This window comes from Sphaerodactylus townsendi, linkage group LG02, assembly GCF_021028975.2.
Source record: "Sphaerodactylus townsendi isolate TG3544 linkage group LG02, MPM_Stown_v2.3, whole genome shotgun sequence".
Classification (NCBI taxonomy): domain Eukaryota; kingdom Metazoa; phylum Chordata; class Lepidosauria; order Squamata; family Sphaerodactylidae; genus Sphaerodactylus; species Sphaerodactylus townsendi.
Genome location: NC_059426.1, coordinates 3932511 through 3958533, shown reverse-complemented (window position 1 = coordinate 3958533; position 26023 = coordinate 3932511). Strand labels below are relative to the sequence as shown.

The window sequence follows — 26023 nt, the reverse complement described above, 5'->3', positions numbered from 1 at the left end:
GAACTCAGAAAAAGCAGCAAGCAACACAGACTTCCTTAGAAGCAGTTAAGGAAAAGTTGGTGTCTGCAAGTTCTTCAAGCCATCTCCAATCGTTTCCAGCATCGCAAGTATTCTTTAATAATTACACTTCATGGGCCTAAACTTTCAGTACTATTAAACCAATTTTGAACTGTTGCTCATTTGTCTGTGGGTTCTGGCCAAGTGCAAGACACCTGGATTTAGCTTGCTTGGGGTACAAGAGGTGCTCTGAGCCCTTCTCTACTGAGTTGCCCAGCACCAGGGAACGGCAGCTCATTTGAGTGACCTCTGCTCATGCATGAACATGTAGGACGTAGCCAACTGATAAATGCTGCCAGCAGCACAGGTTGTAAAAAGTAGCACATGCTCCTGCTATGATCCACGACCCTACCACCATCATCCCCTTCTGAGATTCTAATCTTGGCTATGCAGGAAAACATGAGCATGTACCAATTGCCGCTACTTGGCCCCGGCCATCGGTGACAAATGCTCTGGACTGTTCTGGACTCTGGAGCAGCAGTGGCGTAGGAGGTTAAGAGCTCATGTATCTAATCTGGAGGAACCGGGTTTGATTCCCAGCTCTGCCGCTTAAGTTGTGGAGGCTTATCTGGGGAATTCAGATTAGCCTGTACAATCCCACACACGCCAGCTGGGTGACCTTGGGCTAGTCACAGCTTCTCGGAGCTCTCTCAGCCCCACCTACCTCACAGGGTGTTTGTTGTGAGCGGGGGAAGGGCAAGGAGATTGTAAGCCCCTTTGAGTCTCCTGCAGGAGAGAAAGGGGGGATATAAATCCAAACTCTTCTTCTTCTTCTTCCTACCCAAACCTATTCAAAAAGCTTAAATGCTCCGTGAAAGCACATGAGGTGCTCAATTGAGAAAAAATGGGAATTTCAAGCAAAGTAAATTGCATGTTTGGAAATCCTGTTTGCAAAACTGGAATTTGCAAGGACTCTGGTGTCAGGACGGGCTCTATTCTCAATTTCTCGGCTTTGTGTCGCCTCTGTTCTTTATGTAATGTGTGTAGTGAAGTAGATTGCACCCAAACGCCAGGATCTTTGTGGCATGGCTCCACCTGGCCTTGAGAAGCAACAGCTCCTGCCTTCTTGCTCTGTACCGCCTTGCCTTGATATTCTTGGGAGAAGGGAGGAAGGGGGGGCACCCTGGAGGGCATAAAAGGAAGTCAGCTCCAGAACTGGCTTTTTCCTATGGCCACTCTGATGTCTGTCAACAAAGACCTTTGATTGAAATCACTGAGTTCATTATCGGTGCAGATCCAGGCCTTGACGTTTGGTGTCTGAGTGTTCTGAACTGCCCGCGGGACAGAAGTTCAGGGCCCTTCAAGGTATGATGTCATTACCTAGTGCCAATGAAAACATCTGATCTGCGGGTTATATTTGTTGGAAGAAAGGGACTTTACGCTGTTTCCTGCCTCATCCTGCAGAGGGGGTTTTTACTAGCGAGCTAGTGGCTGGATAGGGACTTAGGAATTTGTCACCTTTACTCTATCATGCTGAGTCTATCCCTTTGATGTAGACTGATACTCTTAGGGACTTCCTCCCTTGCTTCCGCCTTCTTCTTGAAGACCCTCTCCATTACTCTTACCTTCACCATGCCTAGGGAGAGGATGTGTCTCCGACGCATCCGCCTCCATCCAGCTAGATTAGGTTAGATTGTGAACCTATCTCTCCACCTTTCTATCCAGAATGGAGTTCACTAATAAATACTCTTTTTACTACAAGAAACTACAAATGCTCTTTTTACTACAAGAAACTACAAATGACTCTGACTTTCTTTTGTGTCTGAAGTTCTCTCTAGCAAGCTCAACCACGTGTTTGTGTTCAGGTAAGCTTCCCTGTGTTTAGCCTCTGTGCCACTCTGCTACTTTTCAAGGGATACACACGCACCAGGTGTGGATCTCCCAACAATATTTAGCTAACATTCAAACAATCCCAAGGCCAGTTCCTCACTCTCCAAGCAAGTGAACTGCAGAACGACAACCTTGTAGCATTGTTCAAAGGAAAAGGTTGCTACGTCCCTCTTCCCGTAGCAGGCCTCATATTTCCAGTGGTGCACACAGGAAGGCCAGATGGCAGCTGGAGATTACAAACAGAACGAACTATCTGAAGAACTGCCATAGACTGCTTGCAACAGCCAGGGACAAGCGGTTTGGCCGGGCGCAGGGAAAGGCGAAGGGGATGCTTGAAGAAGGGGTTGAGCGTTTGAGCAAGAAGCCTCGGGGCCCTCAAAGAAACCATGAAGCGGATGTAGCTCTTGTGAACACCCACGAGCTTTGCAAAGAAAAGAGTTGGTTTGATACAAGCCCCAGAACACCCTGCTCACAGCCAATAGCCTGGCGATGGTGCTCTTTTTCCGCATAGTCGATCTGTGGTGACTACATTGTGACAATGAGAATCCTGGAACAAAAAATGAAGACGAAGTGAAATAGCTAGAAACAAGCAGAGAGAGGAACCATCGAGGGGATTACTCCCTCCCCCTTAAAGGTCCCAGTTGTTCTCTAAGCAGATGCAAAAAAATTGCTGCAGGAGAAGTTTTTTTCCTGGCATGTCCCACCTGAAGCTGGGGTTGCCAACTCGAGGTTGGGACATTCCAGGAGATTTATGGGGCAGAGCCGGGGAGGGTGAGGTTTGTGGAGGAGGGAGGCCTCAAAGAGCCCACCCTCCAAAGAAACCATTTTCTCTCAGCAGAGGCGTACCTGGGGTAAATGGCGCCCGGAGACAAATTGTCTCCAGGATGCCCCCAGGCTCTGCCACCCCTGGGCTCTGCCCCTCCTCTGCCCCCAACCCCACCCATGTCACTATGGACATGGGCAAGGTCTAGGGTGCCCACCTCCCCCCCAGACTCCCCCTGCCAGCTGGGCTCCCAGGAGGGGGGAGTCCAGGGCAGGGGGTTGAGGGTGCTTTGGAGGCAGCAGGAAGTCCTGCTGTCTCTGGGCTGCTTACATGCCTCGGATGGGGTCAAGGCACATGAAAATGAGGGAGACAGCAGCACTTCTTGGTCAAGCATGGGGGGCTGATTTTGCGCGCCTCAATGCGTGAGTTACAGAAGAGTGGAGCCTGGGGACAAGGGATACCCCCCTTGTCCCTAGGGCAGACACGCTTACTGTCTCAAAGTGAAATGATGGCTATGGACAGGAGACCACCAGAGTTCCCAGAGATCTGGAGCCACCACCTGGAGTTGGGCAGCCATGCTGGGTTCTGGGTAGGTCCAGGAGGCCGTGTGAATGTTGACCTGCTTCACACGGTCCATTAGGGTGGCCTGCTCTGTCTGGGGAAATTTCTGGATTTGGAGGGTAGGGCCTGGGAGAGGATAGGGTTTGAAGAGCGGAAGGACTTCTGTGGGGTTTCAGCGGACCTCCAGACCTCCCCTGGAGGTTGGCAGCCATACAATCCACGCAGCAGCACCCTCGCTAGGTCGGGGCCTACTATTTTGAATCTGAGATTCAGGAAACGAAGCGATCCAGCTCATAAACTTTGGATGTATTTGCAGTGGAACATCTTTTTCCTCAGAAGTTATTCTAGATCAGTGATGGCGAACCTATGGCACGGGTGCCAGAGGTGGCACTTGGAGCCCTCTCTGTGGGCACATGCACACAGAGTTCATCATGTGGGGGGCGAAAAATCACACACACACCCCACACACACATCTAGGCTGGCCTGGACCACTGAGCACGATGTACACGCACCATGGTGCGCGGCTGGCAGGCCTGGTGCCTGTGCTCTGGGTGACTGCTGCCCGAGGGAGGAGGCAGAGGTGCTAGAGAGGCACAGAGCGGTGCGCGTGGGACTTGCTGGAGGCTACAGCAGGCTGGCCCCTGCTAGAGCGGGTGGGGTGGAGGAAGAGGGAGCCAACTGGTTTTTTTCTAAACTAAAACCTCAGCATTCAGGTTAAATTGCCGGGTTGGCACTTTGCAATAAATAAGTGGAGTTTGGGTTGCAATTTGGGCACTCGGTCTCGAAAAGGTTCGCCGTCACCGTTCCAGATTCAGAACGTAGTGAGATTACACAGTAGCCCGGTTCTCAGATCGTTGAGGGGCACTTGCAGAAATACATTTGCTATGGGAAGTACTTCGCTGTGGGAAGTACCATTAAATGGGCTAATCACAAAACCTGAAAGCATTTTCCTGCTGCCGCCCCCCCCCCCACCCCCGCCTTGGTTCTTACCTGTAGTGCTGAGATCTGAAAAAGTCCACGTCTGAGAAAGCCGGCAAAGGGTGATGCTCAAGGCCCCTGGGGAATTTTGAGGCAAGCCGAGGGAAGTTTTGCCACCTTGGAGGCCAGAGAGGAGTTCTTCAGTCCTTGAGTTTTTCTGTCCCAGGAAAGGAAAGCTCTCCATCCCGAAACAGCAAGAGTTGAAAAGGAGGAATCTCACCTTCCGACTCCTGTTTATCTCAAGAAAATGCCCAAAATGGCCTTCCCTCAATCTTCCATGTTAAATGCAAATTAAGTGCTTTTGAAGATTGCAAAGACAGCTGTGAATCACCCACCGGCTGCGGTTGCCTCTGGGGGTGGGATGGGTGGAGCCAAGGTGACCGCTTCCGCTTAACGGAGGGCGGAAGCAAAGCCCGGGCCATATTGGGCAAGGGCTGACGTCACCAGGAGGGGAGGGTGGATTGACCCTTTAAAGGGGAAAGCCCTCCTTTGTTCTGGCCATGTGCTTCGGCCAGCCGGCGATTTGCCCACCCACCTCTCCCTGGGTTCATTCAGTTGTTGCGTGTTTCTGTCATAGCCGTTCGGCGGTGGCGCATGGGTAATGATCTGGAGGTGCCGATGGCGGCAAGAGGCAATCGCCCTGCCGAACCGGCAAATGGGGATCACCTCTTGCCAGGAGCGTCCGCCCGGCAGAGCCCCTCAGCGGAGCGAAGTCCAATACAGGGCATTCTCCCATTGGAGCTTCGCTAGGAAGCAGACAGGCCAGATCTAGACCCATGCTACGCCTCACGCTTCTGTTTTGATTGGCTAATAAAATGGCTATGGCCAAAATGTTTATCTCAGCAAAGAGTCCAGTGTGGTTACTGGAGAGGATTCACCCAGGAGGTTCCCACCCTCAGAAGGCAAAGGCAGATTCAGAGGATTCCATTCATATTGAACACACTGTGGAATTTGGGAGGAAAGTTGTAGGCATCCTAATGATAAGGAAAACCAAAGCGTGAGAGAATGTGAGCAGAATGCCCTGTTACAAGTGTGTGTCTCATTACTATCTGAGTTGGGTCTTGGAACTTGAACCTAATAAACAGACTCTGAAGTATCAATCAGCAGCGCTTATTGATGAGGGGTTCAAGCACCATACTTGGCATCTCAGGTCCCAGATATGCCCCCAAGAATCCTGTTTCCTCCCCGACTGTTTTGCTCTCTGGTCAGTTTCCTCCTCAGGTGGCGCCAGAGACGTACCAGGGGGAAAGAATGCCCTCGGCAGCACCTGGTCAAGCACCCCCCTGCCCCCCACTTACGGCGGCAGCTCAGGCAGGCAGCAGGGAGGCCGGGGGGGGGGGGGGCAGGAGCCCAGAGGAACCCCTTTGCAGAAGGTCAAAAAGTTATTGGGGCAAAAAATTATTAGCCTCCCCCCCTTTCCCATGACCAGGCCAGTTTTCCACTTACAGGGAACTGAGAGCAACCCAGAAATGTTGTCCTTTCTCTGCAGTCTCAGTTGGGGCAACCCGTTCTCTGTTACCCCCCGGCCCCCTCACCTCATTTGACTTCTCTCCCACCCTGCTACAGAGGGCAGCTCAGAGCTTGGCCTGCCTCCAGCAGGAAGGCATATTTGACAGGTGGGACCTGAAGGACTACTATTTATTTCAATGTGAGCTTTCACAAGTCACAGAGGTGTGACTCACGAAAGCCAACACTGAAATAAATGCTGGACTTGTGCATTTTTATCCTGCCATGAAGAGTAACATGGCTGCCTGCTTGCAATCATTCCATTGGAAAACCTGACCGGCACAGTCCTCCAAACGATGGGAGAACTTGCAAAGGGCTCGCCATTCCAAAGGTGGGCGACAAATTTGTGGAGCGGGAGGGATCTTTTGGTGTTGCAGTGTCGATGCAAGAGATCCACACAATGTTTTATTAAGTCACTTCACCAGAGGGATGGGGGTGGGGGAGATGGCACCTGGGGGAACACCTGCTCTGGCCACCCCCTGGCGCAGTCCTGGCCCTGCCAGGCTGCTTCTTTGGCCGGCAGAGGCTCCGGAGCGCTACGCCTCTGCACTTCACATTGTGCTTCAGTAGACTTTCTTATATGGTGGCCATTTTGGCAGCAAACCTTGGGAACAGCAGCCCTCAAAGAATCCGTCAGACTTTAGGGATAGCATCTCTGGTTTTATTTGATTGCCACCTCCCCCAGATAAATAGTTACACAGATAAAATGTATGCAAGAACATTAATGCCTCCCTTTCCTCAGTTTTTACTTGAATGTCATCATAATTTCCATGATATTCCCTGTAAAACTGTGAGGCGTATAAGATCAGCGTGTGCCCAGGACCTCCTGAGTAATTCTATGGGGCAAAAATCGAGCAGAAGTTGAACCATATAGTTTCCTCTTAACAATATTATTATAATTATAATTATAATTATAATTATAATTATAATTATAATTATAATTATTATTATTATTATTATTATTATTATTATTATTATTATTATTATTATTATTATTAAAATTTGTAGGCCGCCTCATCCCCGAAGGGCTCGATAGTTTTCCCTTAACAATGTAATAAATTGCTAATTAAATGTCCCTCACTTTTCTCCTCAGGAACCCCCCCACACACAAAACATTCTCATACTTCATAATTCTCCTCCATTTTACCTTCACAACAACCCTGTGAGGCAGGTTAGGCTAAGAAAGAGGGTGACCGGAAGGGATTCCCAAGCAGAGCAAAGATTCAACCCTCTACTTCCCCAGTCCCAGCACGGCACTCTCACCACTGCACTTGGCTGGCATCCAAAAACTGATGGGATTTGGCAAGTGCCAGTCACACAATCCAGTAATGAAGGAGTTAATTGTTGCATGCTAATTGGTTAGTGAGGTCAGAAGTCAGTGACCAGGTAATTGATGCCTATTGGTTGGGTGGGCTACATGCAGGTCTGCACGTAGGCTTTAGATCTATCTTCTTTGTGTTGCACTCTGCACGTGCTCAGTCAGTTCTGTTCCCTCTATCCATCGCTTAGTAGCCATGTAATAGTCTAAGCAGCAAGCTGGCTGTTGGTGCTAGCTAGTAAGAAAGCTGTTTATTGTTTTTCTTCCAAGTTTCCCTTCCCTGTAATAAGTAAACTTTATTTCAGTAAAGCAACTGGTCTCTGCCTCATTATTGCATTCACTCTGCTAATTAAGTATTTGACCACACAACAAAAACTTATTATAGTGACTACTGCTTATGGCTGATCTTTGCATCTGTAAGTCTACCATTTGGGGAAGGAGAGGTTATCAGCTGGAAAACATCTGGTCCAGAGGGCTCTTCCAAATACAGTGTTGACATTCATTTAAGAGGACTGAAGACCTCGAACGGGACCCAAGATCTGTAAATTGGTGTCATGCAGAAGGAGCCACCTTATTGAACCCGTGGGCACATTTGGAATCCTGACCTCGGCCTGACGGTAAAAGGCAGCAGGCTTTGCCAGGCCGGATTACGGGTGGGAGGGGGGGGGGGGGTTTGCCTCAGCTGGCTTGTGGGGCTGATAAGCCCTCTCAAAGTGGTAGATCTGGCCCCCCAGGCCACATGTTTGGCACGCCTGGTGTAGATCGTTGTGCTGGGGTGCCAGCTGCTGCCAAAGTTTGAAAAAAAAACAACTGTACAGACCACCAAATCTCCAGTACTCAATCAAAGCCTGGGCAAAATCCAGACCTGGCCCCATCCGCTTCCTAAAAACACAAGGTGGCCACCAGAGGAGTGATCGGGGGTGTCATAGTGTCCCAAAAGCACCTCTTCCAATACGAATGACATTTCCTGTTCCTAGGAAGGCTGATCCCCTAGACCAGTGGTGACGAACCTTTGGCACTCCAGATGTTATGGACTACAATTCCCATCAGCACCTGCCAGCATGGCCAATTGGTCTTATGGCTGGGCACATTAATATCCGCTTTCTCACTTTGTATAGCCATTGGGCCATCATAAGTGTATCTCACTGATTCTTGAGGGCAAGATCTGGTCTTCTGTATGCCCCTCCCCACTCTGTGTCGCGAGTGGCGCCTCCCTCGTCTCCCTCTGCCTCCCCTTAATCCAAACCACATGGAGTCCCCAGCCCTCCAGGTTCCACCGGGCGGGGCTTCCTGAGCTCTTTCCCAGGGTTTTGCCTGATGGAAAAGGCGCTGGGCTTAGCTGGCCCCAGAAATGCACCTAGCTGAACTGCGCGTACTTTTTTCCCACTTGATAGTTCACAGAGTTCATGGCAGGTCGTTTTAGTACATGCATGGCCTCTTACTATAGCCGTGTTCCATTTTTCTTTTCTTATTGAGAGTGAGTGGACACAGCCCTCCTCCTGCCTACACCCTATAGCCGGAATTAAGTATGTCACACTAGACCTTCATCACTTAGAGCAGGGTGGGGAACCTGCTGACTCTCAGATGTTCCAGAGCTACAATTCCCATCAGCCCCCTGCCAGCACTGCTTGAGCCATGCTGACAGGGGACTGATGGGGTAAATTGTGGTTCCCTGGGCTATCCTGGAGAAACCTGGAAATTCCTGATAGAAAGAGGTCTGTCTGTTTGCTTGTTTGTTGTTTGTTTGAGTGTATCTTCATGTTCATTTTATCCCTGCATTTATGCATTGAGTGCAGAACCACCTATGTTCTAGGACCAGTAATTTGTAAACCTGGCACTCAGATGTTATGGAACAATTCCGTATTACCAGCGCCCAGCCAATTGGCCATGCTGGCAGAGGCTGATGGTCTCTTTGGAGTCCATAACATCTGGAGTTCCAAAGGTTCGCCACTACTGACCTAAATTTCAATAAATAGGTAGAGCACAGCCAAGTGCTTGCACGCGATGTGGGGGTTTTCCATGTGACAACGAAAATCCCTTCTTCACACAAGAGTTAACACCCCCAAACCTCCCAGAATTTCGAAACTTGCGGTTAGCAGCTCCTAGAAACCCAATATGCGACGTCCACCCCACACTTCATGAGACAGGCATTAGCAGAATACACTGAACACAAACACCAGGAACTGTTTGTTTTGTATTTTATTGAATTTCATTTATATTAAATTAAAAATATATTTCTGACAGATTCATGTAACAAAAAAGCAGAACAGTTTTCAAATTGTTCAGCTGGGATAGTAGCGTGGCGAATTGGCCAAAGCAGGCCATAATCTACAGTAGTCTTAACAAACAGGGAAAGATCTCTCCCAAGGGACCCCCCAACAAGGAACTCGAGGGTGGGGGGGGGAATACAGAAAAAAAAAAATTGCACAACAGTATAAAAGAGAGACGCTGGTTTCTCCCCCAGCTTCTGCAAACAAAAGGAAAGGGAAATCATACTGAAATATATCAATAACTAGTAATATTAACCCAGAGTGGTTATAATGTGAACAGTGCATAATTTTTTTGTAGCAGAAAGAAGATGGAAGAACTAAAAAAGGTTAAAAAAATAACGTCACATACACACAATTAGGTCATATCCTACTGTGTAAGCTAGTGCAGGGGGGGGGTTTTGAGTACGCATACAATAGTGCTAACACAGAGGTACTTTTAGAAATGTCAAAATGATGCTTCCAGTCAACCCTATGGGGAGAGAATGGGAATTGGGGGAGGAGGGCATAGGCGGGAAAGCGGGGTGGGTGGGGGAATCACGAGCCCATTACTTATATACAAATCAAGCGCAAGACAATTATGTTCCAAAGGTGAAAGTGCCCACAAAGGAAAATAAATGCCTACGTTATCCTTATTTACATTTTGCACAGCTGCCCGTGTCTTTAACAAGCTATAAAAATACTATTCTTTTGTTTCAAAGTAACATACAGTAGTGTTTAATTTTTTTGTTTCAAAAGAAAAAGGCAGCTAACTCTGAATGCATCACGTCATATGAAGGGGGGATGCAAAAATTCATCACGGGGACTCCTCTCTCCCCTTGTCCTGGGAGACAGTTTGCGAAAGGATGGACTTATTTGCGATTTGGCATTTTTTAATGAGGATTGAAACACAAAAAGGGCTCAAAACAGGATGCCCTATAACACGTTGCCCTAGAGCCGTGGTGAGTGAACCTATGGCACTCCAGATGTTCATGGACTGCAGTTCCCATCCAGCCCCTGCCAGCATGGCCAATAACTAGTAATATTAATAGGGAAGTCAGTTATATCTTGAACAGTGCATGGCCAATTAGCCATGCCTGGCAGGAACTGATGGGAATTACAGTCCATGAACATCTGGAGTGCCATAAGTTCACTACCAATGCCCTAGAGAATGAGTCCATAGGATGCAGTGCTTTCAACCAAATGTTCTTATATCGGGGCAGACCTTCCAGATTGGGGGTATACAATTTACATATACTTTTATCTTACACAATCCATGCTGATAGTACAGCAAATTGCTTTTAGAAACTTGTCCACAATTGAATTTTTTGCATGTGAAGAGGTGTGGCCCAAAATCTTACAAAAATCAGAGCTAACAAACAGCTCAAAGCAACAAACTACATTCATTTATATTTAAGTGAATTCATTTCACAGGAGTAATTGAACAAAATTGTGTCTGCATGAACTGGTTTTATAGAACATGCTGGGAAGGCTTCGGAAGGTATTTTTGGATCGATGTATTAAAGCGTTTATTCTAAAAGGGGAAATGCACTTTCCACAGAGGCCATATTCAATAAGAACGATCTTAAAAGATTAACAGTGCGATCCTATGAAGAACCATTATGGCCCTAGGTCCATAGATTACAAGCTCCAGCAGGAAAAGTGGGCTGGAGACTCAACAAAATAGCAACATGTTCTGTAAAAACTATGATTGCACTGTGTCAGGAGGCCTGTTATTAGGAGGAGTTTGCTGTTGCTGCTTTCTGTATGCTGGGGGTGGAGGGAGATGGGTTAGTTGCATTTTCTAACTGACTTTTCGACTATCTTCTGTATGATGCATTGTGCTGTACCAGGTGCTGCTCAAGGTCAGTGCCTGGCCATCTCTATGGTTATCTCTTTCACAGTTCCTTTTGGGCGCGCTTTCCCAGGATGGGGGGCGCAAGCTGCTTTAACTACTGGGTTTTGCGCAGGCAAACCTCAGTTCTGGCATGACCAGAGAAGAACCTCAATACTCAATAGAAACTGCTGTTCTCATTCATGAAGTTTTGTTTTCAGTTTTTGGGATTCCTGACCTGCACCTACTGCAGGATTTCTTGGCCCGTTTTCTGTCCAGCCGTTGGCAAACCTAGTGCATAGGAGCCCGAACATGTGGATGACGTCGTCATGCTCAGGAGATGATGAAAATCTGCCATCCACCTCTGGACTGTGTGAGGCATTAATTCTGCACAACTCTCCAACCAGCCTGTCTTTTTAAAGACCACCGCAATCGCTTTATAGTTGAGATAGTTTAATTTTAAAAAGCCCTGAGAATTCAGGTCCAGGGTATGAAGGCCCCCAGCAGAGACTTGGCTTTAGCCTGAGTCCCAACGAAGGGCACCATTGGCTATTGTGGGTTTTCCAGGCTGTGTGGCCGTGGTCTGGTAGCTTTTTGCTCCTAACATTTAGCCTGAAAATGCGGGTGAAACATCCAGAGCAAAAACCACCAGGAAAAAACCCCACACAGCCCAGAAACCCCAAAACAGCCTGTGGATTCTGGCCATGAAAGCCTTTGACAATATAAGGGCACAGTACTTTAAATTAAGTCTTGTAACCTCATCACTAGGTGTGGTTAGCCAAGGGATAAAAAAAGAAACAGGCCGTTGTGAACGTGCAGGTTGTGTCCATGGTGCACAGAATGAGTGAGATCCTTGGGGTTGCCAGCTCCAGCTTTGGAAATTGCTGGAGCCCAGGGAGAGAAACAGGATTTGGGCAGGGACCTCATTGTACCTAATGCCAGAAGAAGAAGAGTTTGGATTTATATATCCCCCCCCCTTTCTCTCCTGCAGGAGACTCAAAGGGGCTGACAATCTCCTTGCCCTTCCCACCTCACAACAAACACCCTGTGAGGTAGGTGGGGCTGAGAGAGCTCCGAGAAGCTGTGACTAGCCCAAGGTCACCCAGCTGGCGTGTACGTGGGAGTGCACAGGCTAATCTGAATTCCCCAGATAAGCCTCCACAACTCAAGCAGCAGAGCTGGGAATCAAACCTGGTTCCTCCAGGTCAGAGTGCACCTGCTCTTAGCCTCTGCTCTTAGCCACTACGCCACTGCTCTATCCTCCAGGGGAACCAACCTCTGTCAGCTGGAAATCCGTCACAATTCCAGGAGATCTCCAATTTACTGAAGTGGGCCATATAAGTCCTCCCCTTCCTCTTCATCTGCCCAACAGGAGCCGTCGCCCTCCGTGAACTATGCATTCAAAGTTAGCTGTCCTTTACAAAGCTGCTCAGTTTAATTATCGACCCATTTAACAGCAGTACCATTTTATGCTACATATTTCAGAGTACCTCACTTTGAAAGAATGGATTACGTTTATCTACACTTATAAAATAACCATTCACAGTTTGCTACTGTGGCTACTCCCCTCCCTGCGATGGCTGAGTCTTCAGAGTGCTTCCGGGCCAGCACCCGCTCTGGCCGTCACCCCGGGGGAGGGCAGCCGCTTTCGACCAGTGCTTCCATTCCAGGAACGTCATTCAAAGGTGCTTTTCTATGTCTCTATCAAAGGTGCATTTGAGCTGGTGCAGTCCGTCTCCCTGGATAATGCTTACCCTGTTCTGCATGGTCGGCTCTTCCGTGAGAGCAGCCGAACACCTTCTGTGCCATCCTGATTTGCCACCCTGCCCTGCCCTGCCCTGCCCTGCCCTGCCCTGCCCTGCCCCGCCCCCCCCTTCTCTTTCAATCACCCACTACAGCCAAAGTTGTCCGTTCCCCATAAATCCATGCCTGTGAAACCTGGCAGTGGGGGTGGGACGTGGATTCACCAGACTCTCAGGATTGCTTTTAAAACGCAAGTATCTAGTTCTCATGCCGGTGCCACAGATGGCTGGCATCGTCACCAGGACCTCCGCCCTGGTGGTGAGCCTGGCTTTCTGGCATTGTGGGTTTACCTGTGTCTCCTCCACGGCTGCGTCCCCCTTCCACGGCCTCCTTTCTAACGCCTCCCCTCCTGCCAACAGAGCCGTTCCTGGCTAGACATCGCAAAACACCCTCCTCAGTGACTTTATCATCATGCATGCAGCCGGAACATTGGCATTTTGGGAAAAGAAAGCCACCTGGCATGAACATTATTGACCCGTCCAATGTCACGTAGATTCCAGCTTTCTCTACAGAAATGTTGGTGCAGAAAATGAATATGGCCCTTCATTCCTTCGTCTGAGGCCGTTCAGGCAGGAACTTTGCCCTGTGTTCCGCGCAAACCAATCCAAACTAAAGGTCCAGAATCCAGGGTTGCAAATTCTGAATTCAGAAACTCCTGGGGATTTTGGGGGTGGTAGCCCGGGGAGGACAAGGGGATGAGGGGAGGGACTTCAGCTATAGCAGTGGTGGTGAACCTTTGGCACTCCAGATGTTATGGACTACAATTCCCATCAGCCCCCGCCAGCATGGCCAATTGGCCATGCTGGCAGAAACTGATGGGACAATTCTGAATCCATTAACATCTGGGAGTGCCATAAGTTATCACGCACCATGGAACTATAGGGTGTCCCCTCCAATGCAGCTATTTCTTTTCGATCCCTATTGCCTTAAGGAATCAGTTTGTAAATTCCAGGGGATCTGGAGGAGCCCCTACCTGGAGGCTGGCAACCTATACCTGAGATTCCCTCAGTCACAGACAGAAGCTATTTATTACTACCAGGGATTGCTGGATAGTGCATATGGGTCCTCGGGGCTTGAGTTACCCCCAAAAACAAGGCAGACAAAGACATGGACACTTGGCTGCCTCTGACCAGAGTACTCGGCTGGTGGAAATGTCTCCCTAATTTGCTACAACCTTTCTCTACAATCTCTGTCATGCTTCCAGCTGAGCAATATAAAACCACTCAAACAATTCAAAAGGGCCAATTCAAAAGTGGTTACGTTTCCCACGTCGCCGCGTTTCTAAAAGACAGTCAAAACCTGAGTCTGATGGACAACATCTCCCCTCAGCACTGGGCATATGAACATTGAATTAATGGTTTGCCCTGGAGAGAAACCCCATATAATAGTGATCCACGTACTTGCCAGGGCTATGGCAGCTAAGCCGTCCTTTCCTCTTCTAGCCCGATCACTGGGATTTGTGAAGTTCTGTAAAGTGACCAGGAATCTCTAACAAGGAGTTCTCTGTCATTTCACTGAACACATAGGTCTTAGGAAGCTTTGGGGGAAATAATACATTAAATAAATAAAATAATACCAAGCTAGCATCAGTTAGTGGTGTGGATAAGGTTTCTCCTTAGCAGGTCATATCCTAAACATATGGGGACAAATGGACTCAGATTTATTTTATTCTGGCCACAAATACTTGCATATCACAGAGATTTTTGTGCAGTTCAAAAGTTTGCAGCGCAGGAATCTTGAATCAGTGTTATGTATGACCACAGCCTGTGTTTATCCCTCTTCACGCTTGCAGGCTCCATATTTCCCTGATCCCGCATGAAGGGCAGTAAAATATGTGGGAGCACCAAGTTACTAGCATGGGCTTTATATTAAATCTACAGTTCGACATAGTCAGCAGCAGAAGGAAGTGTATTAGGGAACCAAGGAGAGGGGCTGCATTGCGAAAAAAACAAAGGAAGTGGAATATGGAAACCAAAGAATTTCTTTTCCCGTTCTCAGAAAACTGGACAGAAACAAAAAAACACAGGAAGAAATTATAATCGAATGATTATGTCCACAGAAAAGTTGAAAGGGAAGCATATTCAAAGGACATATTTAATCCCTAGATTACTGGGGATATTATCAACAATTTCAAACTTTTCCCTGGTTCTATTCAAACATCCCGCGTTGTATTTTGTATTTCTTTTCCCTGGTGCTTTCTGCTTTTGCAATTCAGACCAACCTGTCTCTATTTTCAGACCGCTCTTGCTTCCCGCGTGGCAGTTGTTTCATACCATTTAAGCTAAATAGCTTTGCCCCTAACAGCATATAAATATATCCCGTGTACATAGTTTATGTACAAATTGCATTCAAAATACCGCAGTAGTGGAACGCAGCATTTTAAAAACACATTTGGGAGTCACGGCAGCAAAAGCTGGGCAAAATGAAAAGGGCCCCTTGGAATGTCTCTATGGAGTTCAGGCACAAGGAAAATTACTAAACTGGGAACCTCAAGCTGGGCAGGGGGGAGCCCCTCTCCTCCAGTCATAGAATTGGACTGGCTGGTTCACCAGGAGGGCATACCAGGGGTAAATGGGCACCCCAGAGGTCACAAATTGTTCTTCAGGACGCCCCCCCGGTGCTCTGCCTCTGCCCATGCATTTCACCTCGGCTCCTCACTTCACCACTGCCCTCGACCCAGCTTGGCAGGGGGGGGGAGGAAGGGAGGGGAGGAGTCCAGAGGCGTGAGGGTTGAGGGGGCTTGGAGGCAGGCAGGGAAGTCCTGCTGTTTCTGATCATTTTGCGTGCCTTGGACGGGAGTCGAGGCTAAAACGACGAGACAGCAGGACTGGATCTCTGGTCACGATGAGGGAGCCCGGGATTTTGCGCCCCCCACGTGACTCAGAAGAGTGTCATCTTGAGGGGACAAGGGGTATCCCCTTGTCCATAGGCAGGTACGCCCTTGTCCATAGGCAGATCACGCCACTGCTGTTCACAAAATCCGCCATTGCAAATTAAGAATTTTAGAACTGTGTAGATCTTGTCTTTAAGTGTCTCAATCAGAACATTATCTGGCACTTCCAGCTTTTTAAAGCAGACTTAAAAAACAACAACACTCTTCTGGGTTTGAGGAAGCCATGAGTTTTTCTTTGTGGAGCCTAGAAAATATCTTTTTTGACAAGCAAACCGTGTCCCTGCTTTTTGGGGAGGACAATATGAGGGGATGGTGCCGTTATTTTAGATCCATCCTCCATCCAAAGTTTGTGCTCCTTGGCAAGAGTCTCAGTTTATTGCTGAAGGCTTTCCTTGGCCAGAATCAACTGACTGTTGAGGGTTTTCCAGGCTGTTTTCCAGGGTGGAAGGCTTGGTTCTCCCTGGTTGGGAAGCGGGGATCTGACCTATCATTTCAGTTTGGAGATGGAGGCTGGCGTGGCAGAACTGCTCCTCATTATAAAAAAATCCTTGGTACACCGAGAGAAGCTAACTCACTTTTCCCTTCCTGACATGCTAGTTTTATACACGCAGAGATATTTTTGCTCGCTTAATATGGCAGAGGTCCTCCGCCACAGGTGCGCGTCCATTAACTTTATTTGTTCGCATCATTTTCATCCGGCCTTGCTGCCCTTCCAAAGGCCACCAAGGCAGCTATAGATACACTGCAGGACTCGGGACGGCCACCTCAAGCCGAATTTGGCCCAAAGAATCAGCCAGAGTCACTAAACAGATCTTCCTCCTCCTCTTTCTGCTCCATGTCTGTTATTGGATCCCCCTTCCACAGTCAAGGTGATTTCCTTTTGATTACGTAACGCACGACCCAAATTAAAAAGGGCGCGATGCCTAGCTAACTCCTGCTTTTCGAGATACAGAAGGGCAGTGCTGCAAGGAACAAAATCGGCTTAAGTTCTGGTTCTACTTTGTCACATTGGCCCCTTCCGCACACGCAAAATAATGTGATTTTCAAACCATTCTCACATCTGTTTGCAAGTGGATTTTTGCCACATTCAATACAGCTTCAAAGAGCACCAGCCAGTTTTTCCGGAAAGTGCATTATTCTGCATGTGCGAAACGAGCCCTTTATTGTACTTTTTAAAATCATGCAGCAGGTTAACTCAAACTGTTGAGACTAGTGCCCCAAACCAGGCTTCCATTTTGAGTATAGACGCGAGGATGCTAATGTGCTTCTAGGGCTTGCTGGCCATCCGTTAAGCGCACGTGGAACTGAAATCTCCTATTGGAAACATCTACAGGTTGTACACTGATTTTCCATTGGAAGTGACAATCTTATTACCCTTTCTCATGTATTTGGTTTGCACGGGAGTTCATCAGGCGCTGGTGATGGAGCAGGTGGCAGGCAATTCCGCACCTGAAAGAAGGCTTTTTGTTCCGCTTAATTGGCTCCAGAAACGCTGGGGAGATCCTCTGGACACGGCTCAGCCCTCTGGGGCCCACACACTCCACAGCTTGCAGCCGTGTCGGCACAATACACTCCCCCTCATCGGACTGCTCAGGGACTCTAAAGCATCAAGCTCTGGAACTGCTAATTCAAGGAGATGACTAGGAGGTCAAAGCACACTTGGCAGCAAACGCCAGGCTACAGCAAAACGCTGGGCAATAGAGGCAAGACTATCTGGAGGACAGGTTGGCCCTGATGAGGGATTCAACTATTTATCCGTTCAGCCATCTCTTCTGTTTTTTCTAAGTGCTGAAGAGGGATCGCAATCCTTCCTTCATGACTTCTGTGAATGTAAACACCAGGAGAGCCTCCTTTGGGCAAAGCAATGGACTCTTTCTTAACACTGAAGACCATCAAAAACAATTTGTTTTTGTTATAGCTGGTGGCACTCACATTGGTTGTGGGGAGAGGAATCATGGGATGCAGAACTTGGGGATCTCAATGCACAGATGAGACTGTGGTCCAGAAACAAGACTTGCTAGGCCCTGGGAAGAGTTTGGGATCCAGCTGATCCTATAGAAAATAAACTAGATCCACTTGAATGGACTGTTATTACCACAGACTGCCAAGAAAGGTTGCAGAAAAGTTTTGGAACGAGCCAACAGGAGTTGGAGGACATCCAGTCTGGGATTCGGGGTTAAAAAAACCTGAGTAATCTGGATGGAACAGGTTTCAACTCGTCATGCCAGGGAATGGCAGCCGTGGAAAGGGACCAAAGGAACGCAGGGGGAAATGCGCACACCGGGATTGCTGGGAGAAGGAACCAGAGTCATGGCAAATAAAGGATATGCACATGCAAGATACTTCCAGAGCAAGACAGGGGAGAACTGGGGCCCTTCCCCATTGTCAGAGCTTCCATCTTAGACCGATTCTGAGTCTGACCCGAGTCCTCCCCATTGGCATTACAGCCGCCGATCTCCGCGTCTGACTCCGCAACTCCACCTCCCTTCTAAGATTGAATCTCTCGACTTCACTGGGGAGTTGAGCCTAATTCCCGGCTTATCTCGGGTTGTGCTCTTGTCGGGCCGGCTGAGTGCGGAATCACCGTCACTCGCACTCTCGCGCCATGTAGCCAATCACAGCCAAGCCTTTCGCCTATGCACAGAAGGGGAGACCCGTGGCAGCGCGAAAAGCTTTGGGCATGCAAGTAAGAATGTAATTCAGCAAACCAATTGGAACACAGTGCAGGGAGGTGGTCCTCGCCCTCTGAGCCCAGCTCCGGAGACATTAGAGTCAGCTGCTGTGCAGAGGAATGGGAGTGACTCGAAGCTGAGGTAATGACTCCGCCGACATTACCCAGCTCTAATCTGAGTCGCCTCGTGCAGTCCGGAAGGGGCCCTGGAGTGCTTGGTGTTAAAGAGGACACAGATACAGAGGATCTTAAATAAACCTAGGGAGAGAGGTTGGTGGGGGGGGGAGGGGGAGGGGGAGGGGGATGCCAAAGAAAGGGACTTGGCCCTCAGCTGTACTCCGCTCCTGATGTGAAGCATTATTAGGAGGTGAATGCCAGGACCATAAACATTCAGCATGCATGTGAATCAGAAGCACAATTAGCCTAAGATGGTTTCAAGCAAGGCGTAGCAAACTGCATCGAATCCTTTCAGGATGCTTGGAACATGTATAAAGCCGCAATCATGGAATTGCAAGTATGGTAGGTTAGGAATGGTACTCAAAAATACACACGTTGCAGTCTGGCTGTGTCCAATCTTATATATTGATCTTACACATAATTAAACAACTTAACACTCCTATTTGTATTTACATTTCCTTATTTCTCTAACAAAGTTCTTAAAGATACAGGAAAGGGCAGGAAAGACAAACGGAAGGTAGAGATAGGAGCGGGCAACTCTTAACAGAGAGCCAATATACCCATTAGAAGCCTCAAAGGACTGTTGGAAGTTGATTGAACATACTGGCATACTGAGGAAGATGCACGAAAAACGTTCTATACGCGCGAGACGTTTTTATGTAGAACCTACAGAATTGGAATATGGACTATATGGAACTGAAGCTTTGTTTCTGAACAAAGAATTGAATGGACTAAGTGATTATTTATGTTTAGTTAAAAGAGTTGGAAGACTTATGCTGTATCTTTAAGAACTTTGTCAGAGAAATAAGGAAATGTAAATACAAATAGAAGTGTTAAGTTGTTTAATTATATGTAAGATCAATATATAAGATTGGACACACCCAGAGTGCAACGTGTGTATTTTTGAGTTTATTTGGGCTAACGTTAACATTGCACTCTTAAAGGTAGTGGTGAAGGTTAGGAATGGTGCCATCGATCTGAAGAGGAAAGCTGTAATGACACTTTAAAAACTAAGTGGCCTAAAGAAGTCGCAGGAAAGTTTGGGCCAGTTACTCTAAAATCTGTTTAAGGTGGAAACTGGTGGAAACTGTTACTAAAGACAGAATAATTAAGCACACTGAGGAAGAAGCATGACCAAGGAAGGATCGGTATGGCTTCTGCAGGCAGTAATCCTGTCTCACCAACCTTCTGAGAGGGCTAACAGACACTTGAAGAAGGGATATCTGATAATGATTTGAAGTCCAGGAGCACCTTTGGCACTCTAGATGTTATGGACTACATATCTGATAACAATTTCGCCAGCATGGCCAATTGGCCATGCTGGCAGGGGCTGATGGGAATTGTAGTCCATAACATCTGGAGTGCCAAAGGTTCGCCACCACGGACCTAGGACTTCCAGAAAACTTTTACCCCTGAGTCCTTCACCAAGTCTCCTGAGTATACTTAGGGGGTAGAAGGATTGCTTTTCTTGGGATCAGAAATTCATTAAAAAAAACAGGCAGCAGAGGGGAGAAATAAAGAGGCGGTTATTGCAATGGAGAGAAATCTATGGCAGGGTTCCACAAGCCTAGAAATCAGAACCGAGGCTGCTTCATTTAATTCACTTATATACCATCTTGAAGAGGGGGTGGCAGGTGAAGTGGCCGATTTTGTGGACAATAATACCAAATAATACAGGATGGTTAGACCCACCTTGCAGACTGTGAGGGATCTCTCCAATCTGGGTAAGTTGGGGACAAATGAGGCCATGTCAAGGGATATAATGATGTGACAATCCTAACTTCAGATCGAACTTTTTCCTCCTCTGCCATAATACTACATCAAGTCAGTGGATGACTCAGGAAAGACAAAAGGAACTATCTATTCGCTTAATAATTAACTTGTGAAATTTACTGCCACAGGATACAGTGACATTCAGATTAAGGAGAGAAGGGGAGAGTCTCCTTGGAGCCTCTCTGTGTTGAACTGAGAGGAGGTTTTCTCCAAAAATTATGGGCCTTTCCCCACTTTTCCCTCGGCCGCTGTCGCTGCACGCAATTCCCAGCACGCAGCATCCCTGGAGCGTGCCCGGGCGTCCCCCCATCAAAAGGCGCCCTTTGCAAGAGCGGCAGGGACACCTCGTGCTGAGGGGGCGCGACAGCGGCGTCGGGGCGGCTGCGCTATCGCCGCCCCTCTTGTGGGGAGTGCCGGGGGACCCCGCGCTACTCTCCTCAAGTAGCGCGGGGCTTAAGGTAAGTGGGGAAAGGCCCCATATTCTGGGAAGCCTGAAGTTTTATATTGCCAGGCTGCTGGTTTAAACGAAAGGTTTCCCGCTTGCAGTGCATTGTTATTAGATGGTTTTATGGGTGGTTGTGTATTGTGCTATAACAATGCTGTTAGCCGCCCTGAGCTCAGTCTGCCAAGGTAGGGTGGGGTATAAATCTGAAATAAAGTAAGGTAACGATGCATTGTTGGCTTTAGAAGAGGATCAGACAAATTCAAGAGGAATGAGCCAATCAGTGGCTATTACCCAGTGGTGGGATTCAGCCGGTTCACACCACTCCTGCAGAACCGGTTGCTAAAATGGTGCTTGTGAACAACCAGTTGTCAAATTATTCGAATCCCACCACTGGAGCCGGTTGTTAAATTTGAATCCAACCACTGCTCTTAACCATAATGAATTAACAGAACCTCCATTTTCAGAGGCAGTACTGTTGTGGGAAGCCATAACACGGGGAGGCTTTGGCCTCTATGCTCCCCTTGCATGGCCTTCTGGGGGCACCTGCAGGAAACAGGAGGCTGGTGTGCTCTGGTGTGACCGCTGTGATGTCTTTGGGATCACTCTGCTGGTGCTGATGGGATCAGAAAGAAACTAGGCCAGTCTGGAAAGCAGGAGGATTTTAGCTTCCTTCCTTCCTTCCTTGCATGGCTAGACTGCCTGTTAAATCCTATGGAAAGAAGCAGGAAAAAGAAAGACCTTGTTTGGGGACCCAAGACAGAACATTACAGAAACTGATGTACTACCTAATGACTGGCTGCTCAGCCGTTGCAGAGACTCGGCTTGGATTGTTCAGCAACCAAGGAAACCGGAAGCTTAGCTATTGATGGACCCTTGACTTGCCACCGCTGCAGAACGGTTTCCCTGCCACAAGCAGTGGATTCCACACAGCTCCCTCATCCTTGCCCCTCTTCTCTCTGGATGGTTTTAATAATAACAAAGTATTGAAATACTTTTCCCTCTGATCATTGCATCTCAGATACATTAAGATAGAAAAACATGTGATTGGTTTTCTTTAATTAAAAAAAAAAACACACCCTTGCTTCCTGGTCCTTGCGCTAACTGGTTAGACAGCTAAAACTAAACATTAGTTGAAAGTAATTCCCACCTTGAAATTTCAAACTGAAGCCAAGCTCAGCCTGCGAAAGCCAAAGGTGACCAGACGTGGCAGGCGCAGGGAGAGAACTGAGTAATTATTTACAGCTTTGACTGCGGACGTAACAGCCCTCCATGCCCCAAATTTCTGAAACTCCGTCTGGTGTTTCTTGGTATTTGAGGAGTCCCCACAACCATCTGGGCAAGGAGTCTTAGGTTGGTGGTCAGCCCAATTAACCCCCACCGGTCCTTTTTCCCCCAAGGTCCCCCTGCAGGGAGCGGCTCTGCTTTTCTACAGGAGGCGGCACCCAAACGCGCTTCCCTTGAGCAGTTGAAGCAGTCTGGCGAATGCAGCCCCAAAGACCGGATTTCACTTTGTTTTGGCATTTCCACAGTCATCTTTTTAATATATTATTACTATTACTATTATCATTCATTTTACATTATTCTATTTTGCTGGTCACTTCATATTGCTTCATTCGGATTCCACAACATAGTTCAAAGCGAGGAGAAAAAATAAAATAAAAAAACCATAACTTAAGTGCAAACTAATCTTCCAGTGAACGGCCCCTGTGCATTTTTATCTTCTTTCTGATTTAAAAGCTCCCTACTGATCTCACCTGCGTGAGCAGCAGGTCACCCTCAAAAACACCAGTGGATTTAATAAAAAATATAATTTTTCCCCCTCCGTCGAGTCTTCAGTGTGATCTCTGCTTCCCAATGTCAGCCGATAAACAAAAAAAGAAATTGAGAGGGACATTTCTGTTTTTTCTACTCAACAAGTATAAAACACGATCAAGGGACTCTGTATGTATAAATCCTGGTTGGTGTCTTGCCCTTAAAAACGAGACATTTCTCTGTAATTTTGCTGCGGTTATCCTGAAATTATTACTATTTTGTTCAAAAAAGGGTTGTTCTCAGATTGGCCCGTAGAAAACTCGTGACGTCACCCACAGAAGCACGAAGCGGCAAAGTCTGAGCAGGCAGGCAGGCAGGGGCTCAAGACTGCGGGAGTGACCAAAAAGAGGCAGGAATCACATGGCCTTCAATGGGATTCCTCGGGTGACAGAGTGAAGGAAGCAGGGTGGCAAGCTGTCCCGGACGCTTTGTTTACGTGGCAGAGTAAAAATGGTCAAGGATTCTTGATCTCAGTGGTGATGCGATCCTCACCTGTGCTATAAAAGTTGCCCCCCCTCCCCCCTCCCCCAGGAAACTACTTTACCATCTGCAGGGAATCCCACGCAGCCTCCAGATGACAGGAACGGACCCCGCGTGCCTTTCCCAAGCTGAATCACTGCCCTGTGGACTAACCTGACAAGCAGGGCCCAGGACACACCTGCTTCCGCTCGTATTCACTGGCTCTAATGACCTCCTGCCCCTCCGGGTGCCAAACTTTTCCTTCTCAGCTTTCCTTCCTTCCCATATGCTTGGGACAAAATGACTTAAGAAGCATCCTTCCATCTGAAGACATCAACCAAAGGGGGAAACTGGCAAGAGAAGGGGAGGGGAAAGAGGGCTTACAAGGGCTTGGGGGGTGGGGGTTGGCAGGGGAGAAGGAAAGGAGTGCTGGTATCGTTCTCTATTTCTCTAATTCTTCTGGGGTTACACAACGGTGTTTCGGTGTCTGTAGGGTGGAGGAGGCAGCATTGTGCCAGGCTTCAAGGAGAACTCTGAGAGGTATTCAGGGTTCTCTGCCACAATAGGCCGGATTCTTCCATTCTGTTTGTAAAAATATTTTGTGCTGTATTCCTGCAGGTAGTCCGGGTGCTGTAGGGTGCTTCTCGGAGGCAAGCTGTGGTTCCAATAGCCAGGGTTGTCGAAGGCCTTCCTGGGAAGCCCGTTCTTCTTCATGTACTCTGCGTTCTCCAAGGTGCTTGCAAAGGTGTTGAGGTACAGAGGCTCGTTCACATACTCATCCTCGGCTTTGGGCTGCCCAGGTTGGCCGTTGTGATACTCTGGGTTATCCAGCGCTTGGAGATCACCGTTCCTCCGCCTGGACACAAATGGATTCTCCTCCACTGGACTCAGGAGATCTAGAGATTACAAAAAGTATCTTAACCACTGAAACTTATATTCCCAAAACACCAGTGTAGTCAACACTGCACTGTTTTTTTATGTTCTATTTGCAGTAACTGGTGGATTGTGAAAACCAGTTCCCAGTTGACAGTAGGACCAACCTCAAAGGGTGACTGCCGGTCAGTTGCGCAAGAACTCATACAGACTATGCAAGTTTGCCTTTCCTTTCCAACAGAAGAAAAACTAATTATCAGCTTTTCATCAATAATTCCAAAAAACACCTTTTAATTCCATTTTTTCTGTGAGATCCAAAAAAACACCTCTCCATTATAAGCTTTATTTTGTTTGGGAGGTGAGGCGGATCTTCTTTTTCACAAAAATGGGGCACACAGGAGTAAGGACGAGAACGAGGCTCCCTTCCACGTCTTACTGGGCAAATGCCCAAACGGCATTGGAAAATGCAAGCATTTTATGGGGAAAGCTTCAGTGGAAGCAAACAGAATAATGAATCTCAGGTTCAAGCCACCTAAGGAAGAAGTGAAATTGATGGAGGTGTTTGGCAGTTGAAGAAATGGGGGGGGGGGGGTATTGTCGAAGGCTTTCACGGCCAGATTCAACTGGTTCTGCTGGGTTTTCCAGGTTGTGTGGCCGTGGTCTGGTGGATCTTGTTCCGAACGTTTCACCTGCTGATTAGATGCCAGCCACAGATGCAGGCGAAACATTAGGAATAATAATAATAATAAGAGTTTGGGTTTATATCCCCCCTTTCTCTCCTGCAGGAGACTCAAAGGGGCTGACAATCTCCTTGCCCTTCCCCCCTCACAACAAACACCCTGTGAGGTAGGTGGGGCTGAGAGAGCTCCGAGAAGCTGTGGGATCTAGCCTAAGGTCACCCAGCCATGGCGTGTGTAGGAGTGTACAGGCTAATCTTGAATTTTAGATAAGCTCTCCACAGCCTGTGGGCGCAAGTAGAGCGGGGAATCAAACCCGGTTCCTCCAGATTAGATACACGAGCTCTTAACCTCCTACGCCACTGCTGCACCAAACCACGGCCACACAGCCCAGAAAACCCACCAGAACCAAATTGGGGGGGGGGGGGATATTAAAATTGTCCCAATACAAGGACTGAATACAGACTCCCTCCTTTTTTTGCAAATACCCCCTATATTATAAACATGTAAAGAAATATCTTTATCTGTCAGCCTGACTTATCTCACTAGATTTTTTGGAGTGGGGGGTGGGGTGGGGGGAAGGAGGGAGGGACAATGACATGCACACTGCTCTGAGATTCTCATTCAAACCAGAGAATCTTATATGCCCCAAGCACCAGACATATACCTGTTTTGGACTTCTCTGGCATCGGAGGCATGTATCCTTCTTCATCAAGCTCATTTCTGGGCCCCCGCTCTGGCACAAAAACTGTCGGGTCAGCGCTATACCTCTGGGTAATGCTCTCTTCCTGCACCAAAGTGGCTACCGGTTTCCGAAGCGTGCCGTTGCAGCAAGTGTTGTCACAGATCTCTGCAGAGCCTTGCGCGAGGGCGGGTTCAGGCATGATGCTCGGGATGGTGGCCCGATACGGCAGAGGGATTCCATGTTCTGTAACCAAGCTGCCATCTCTGTAGATAAACTGGTTCTATAAGACACAGAAACGTGTTGTGAGAAAAGGGAAATGTTCTCATAGCTGCTCTCTGTGTGTATGGGAGGGAGGTGGCCTGTAACATTTCATTTCCTTTAATTTCTTCTAATATGTTATGTCTCTCATAATGTTATGTCTCTTTTGAATATGGAGCTGCTGGATGCCATTTATATTTATGCTAGTATTTTTGTATTGTATTTATGAGATTTAGCTTTTACTGTTTTATCGCTGCTTTTAAAGATTTAGCCATTTTATGTTATATTATGTTTATTGTTGTACACCGCCTGGAGCCCCTCGGGGATAGGGCGGTATAAAAATCTAATAGATAGATAGATAGATAGATAGATAGATAGATAGATAGATAGATAGATAGATAGAT

At 47.8% G+C, this 26023-nt stretch overlaps 1 protein-coding gene across 1 annotated transcript in view; it reads right to left on the bottom strand.

The window, feature by feature from the left end:
- Positions 1-22367: 22367 nt before the first annotated feature.
- LOC125425925 (receptor tyrosine-protein kinase erbB-4-like) overlaps positions 22368-26023 on the bottom strand; it is a 21477-nt gene continuing 17821 nt past the window's right edge. Inside the window, exons 2-3 of the mRNA XM_048483726.1 lie at positions 25344-25641; positions 22368-24022 (exon numbers count right to left, since the gene is read on the bottom strand). Coding sequence (XP_048339683.1) covers positions 23592-24022; positions 25344-25641 — 729 coding nt within the window. The 3' untranslated portion in view covers positions 22368-23591. The remainder of the gene's footprint in view (positions 24023-25343; positions 25642-26023) is intronic.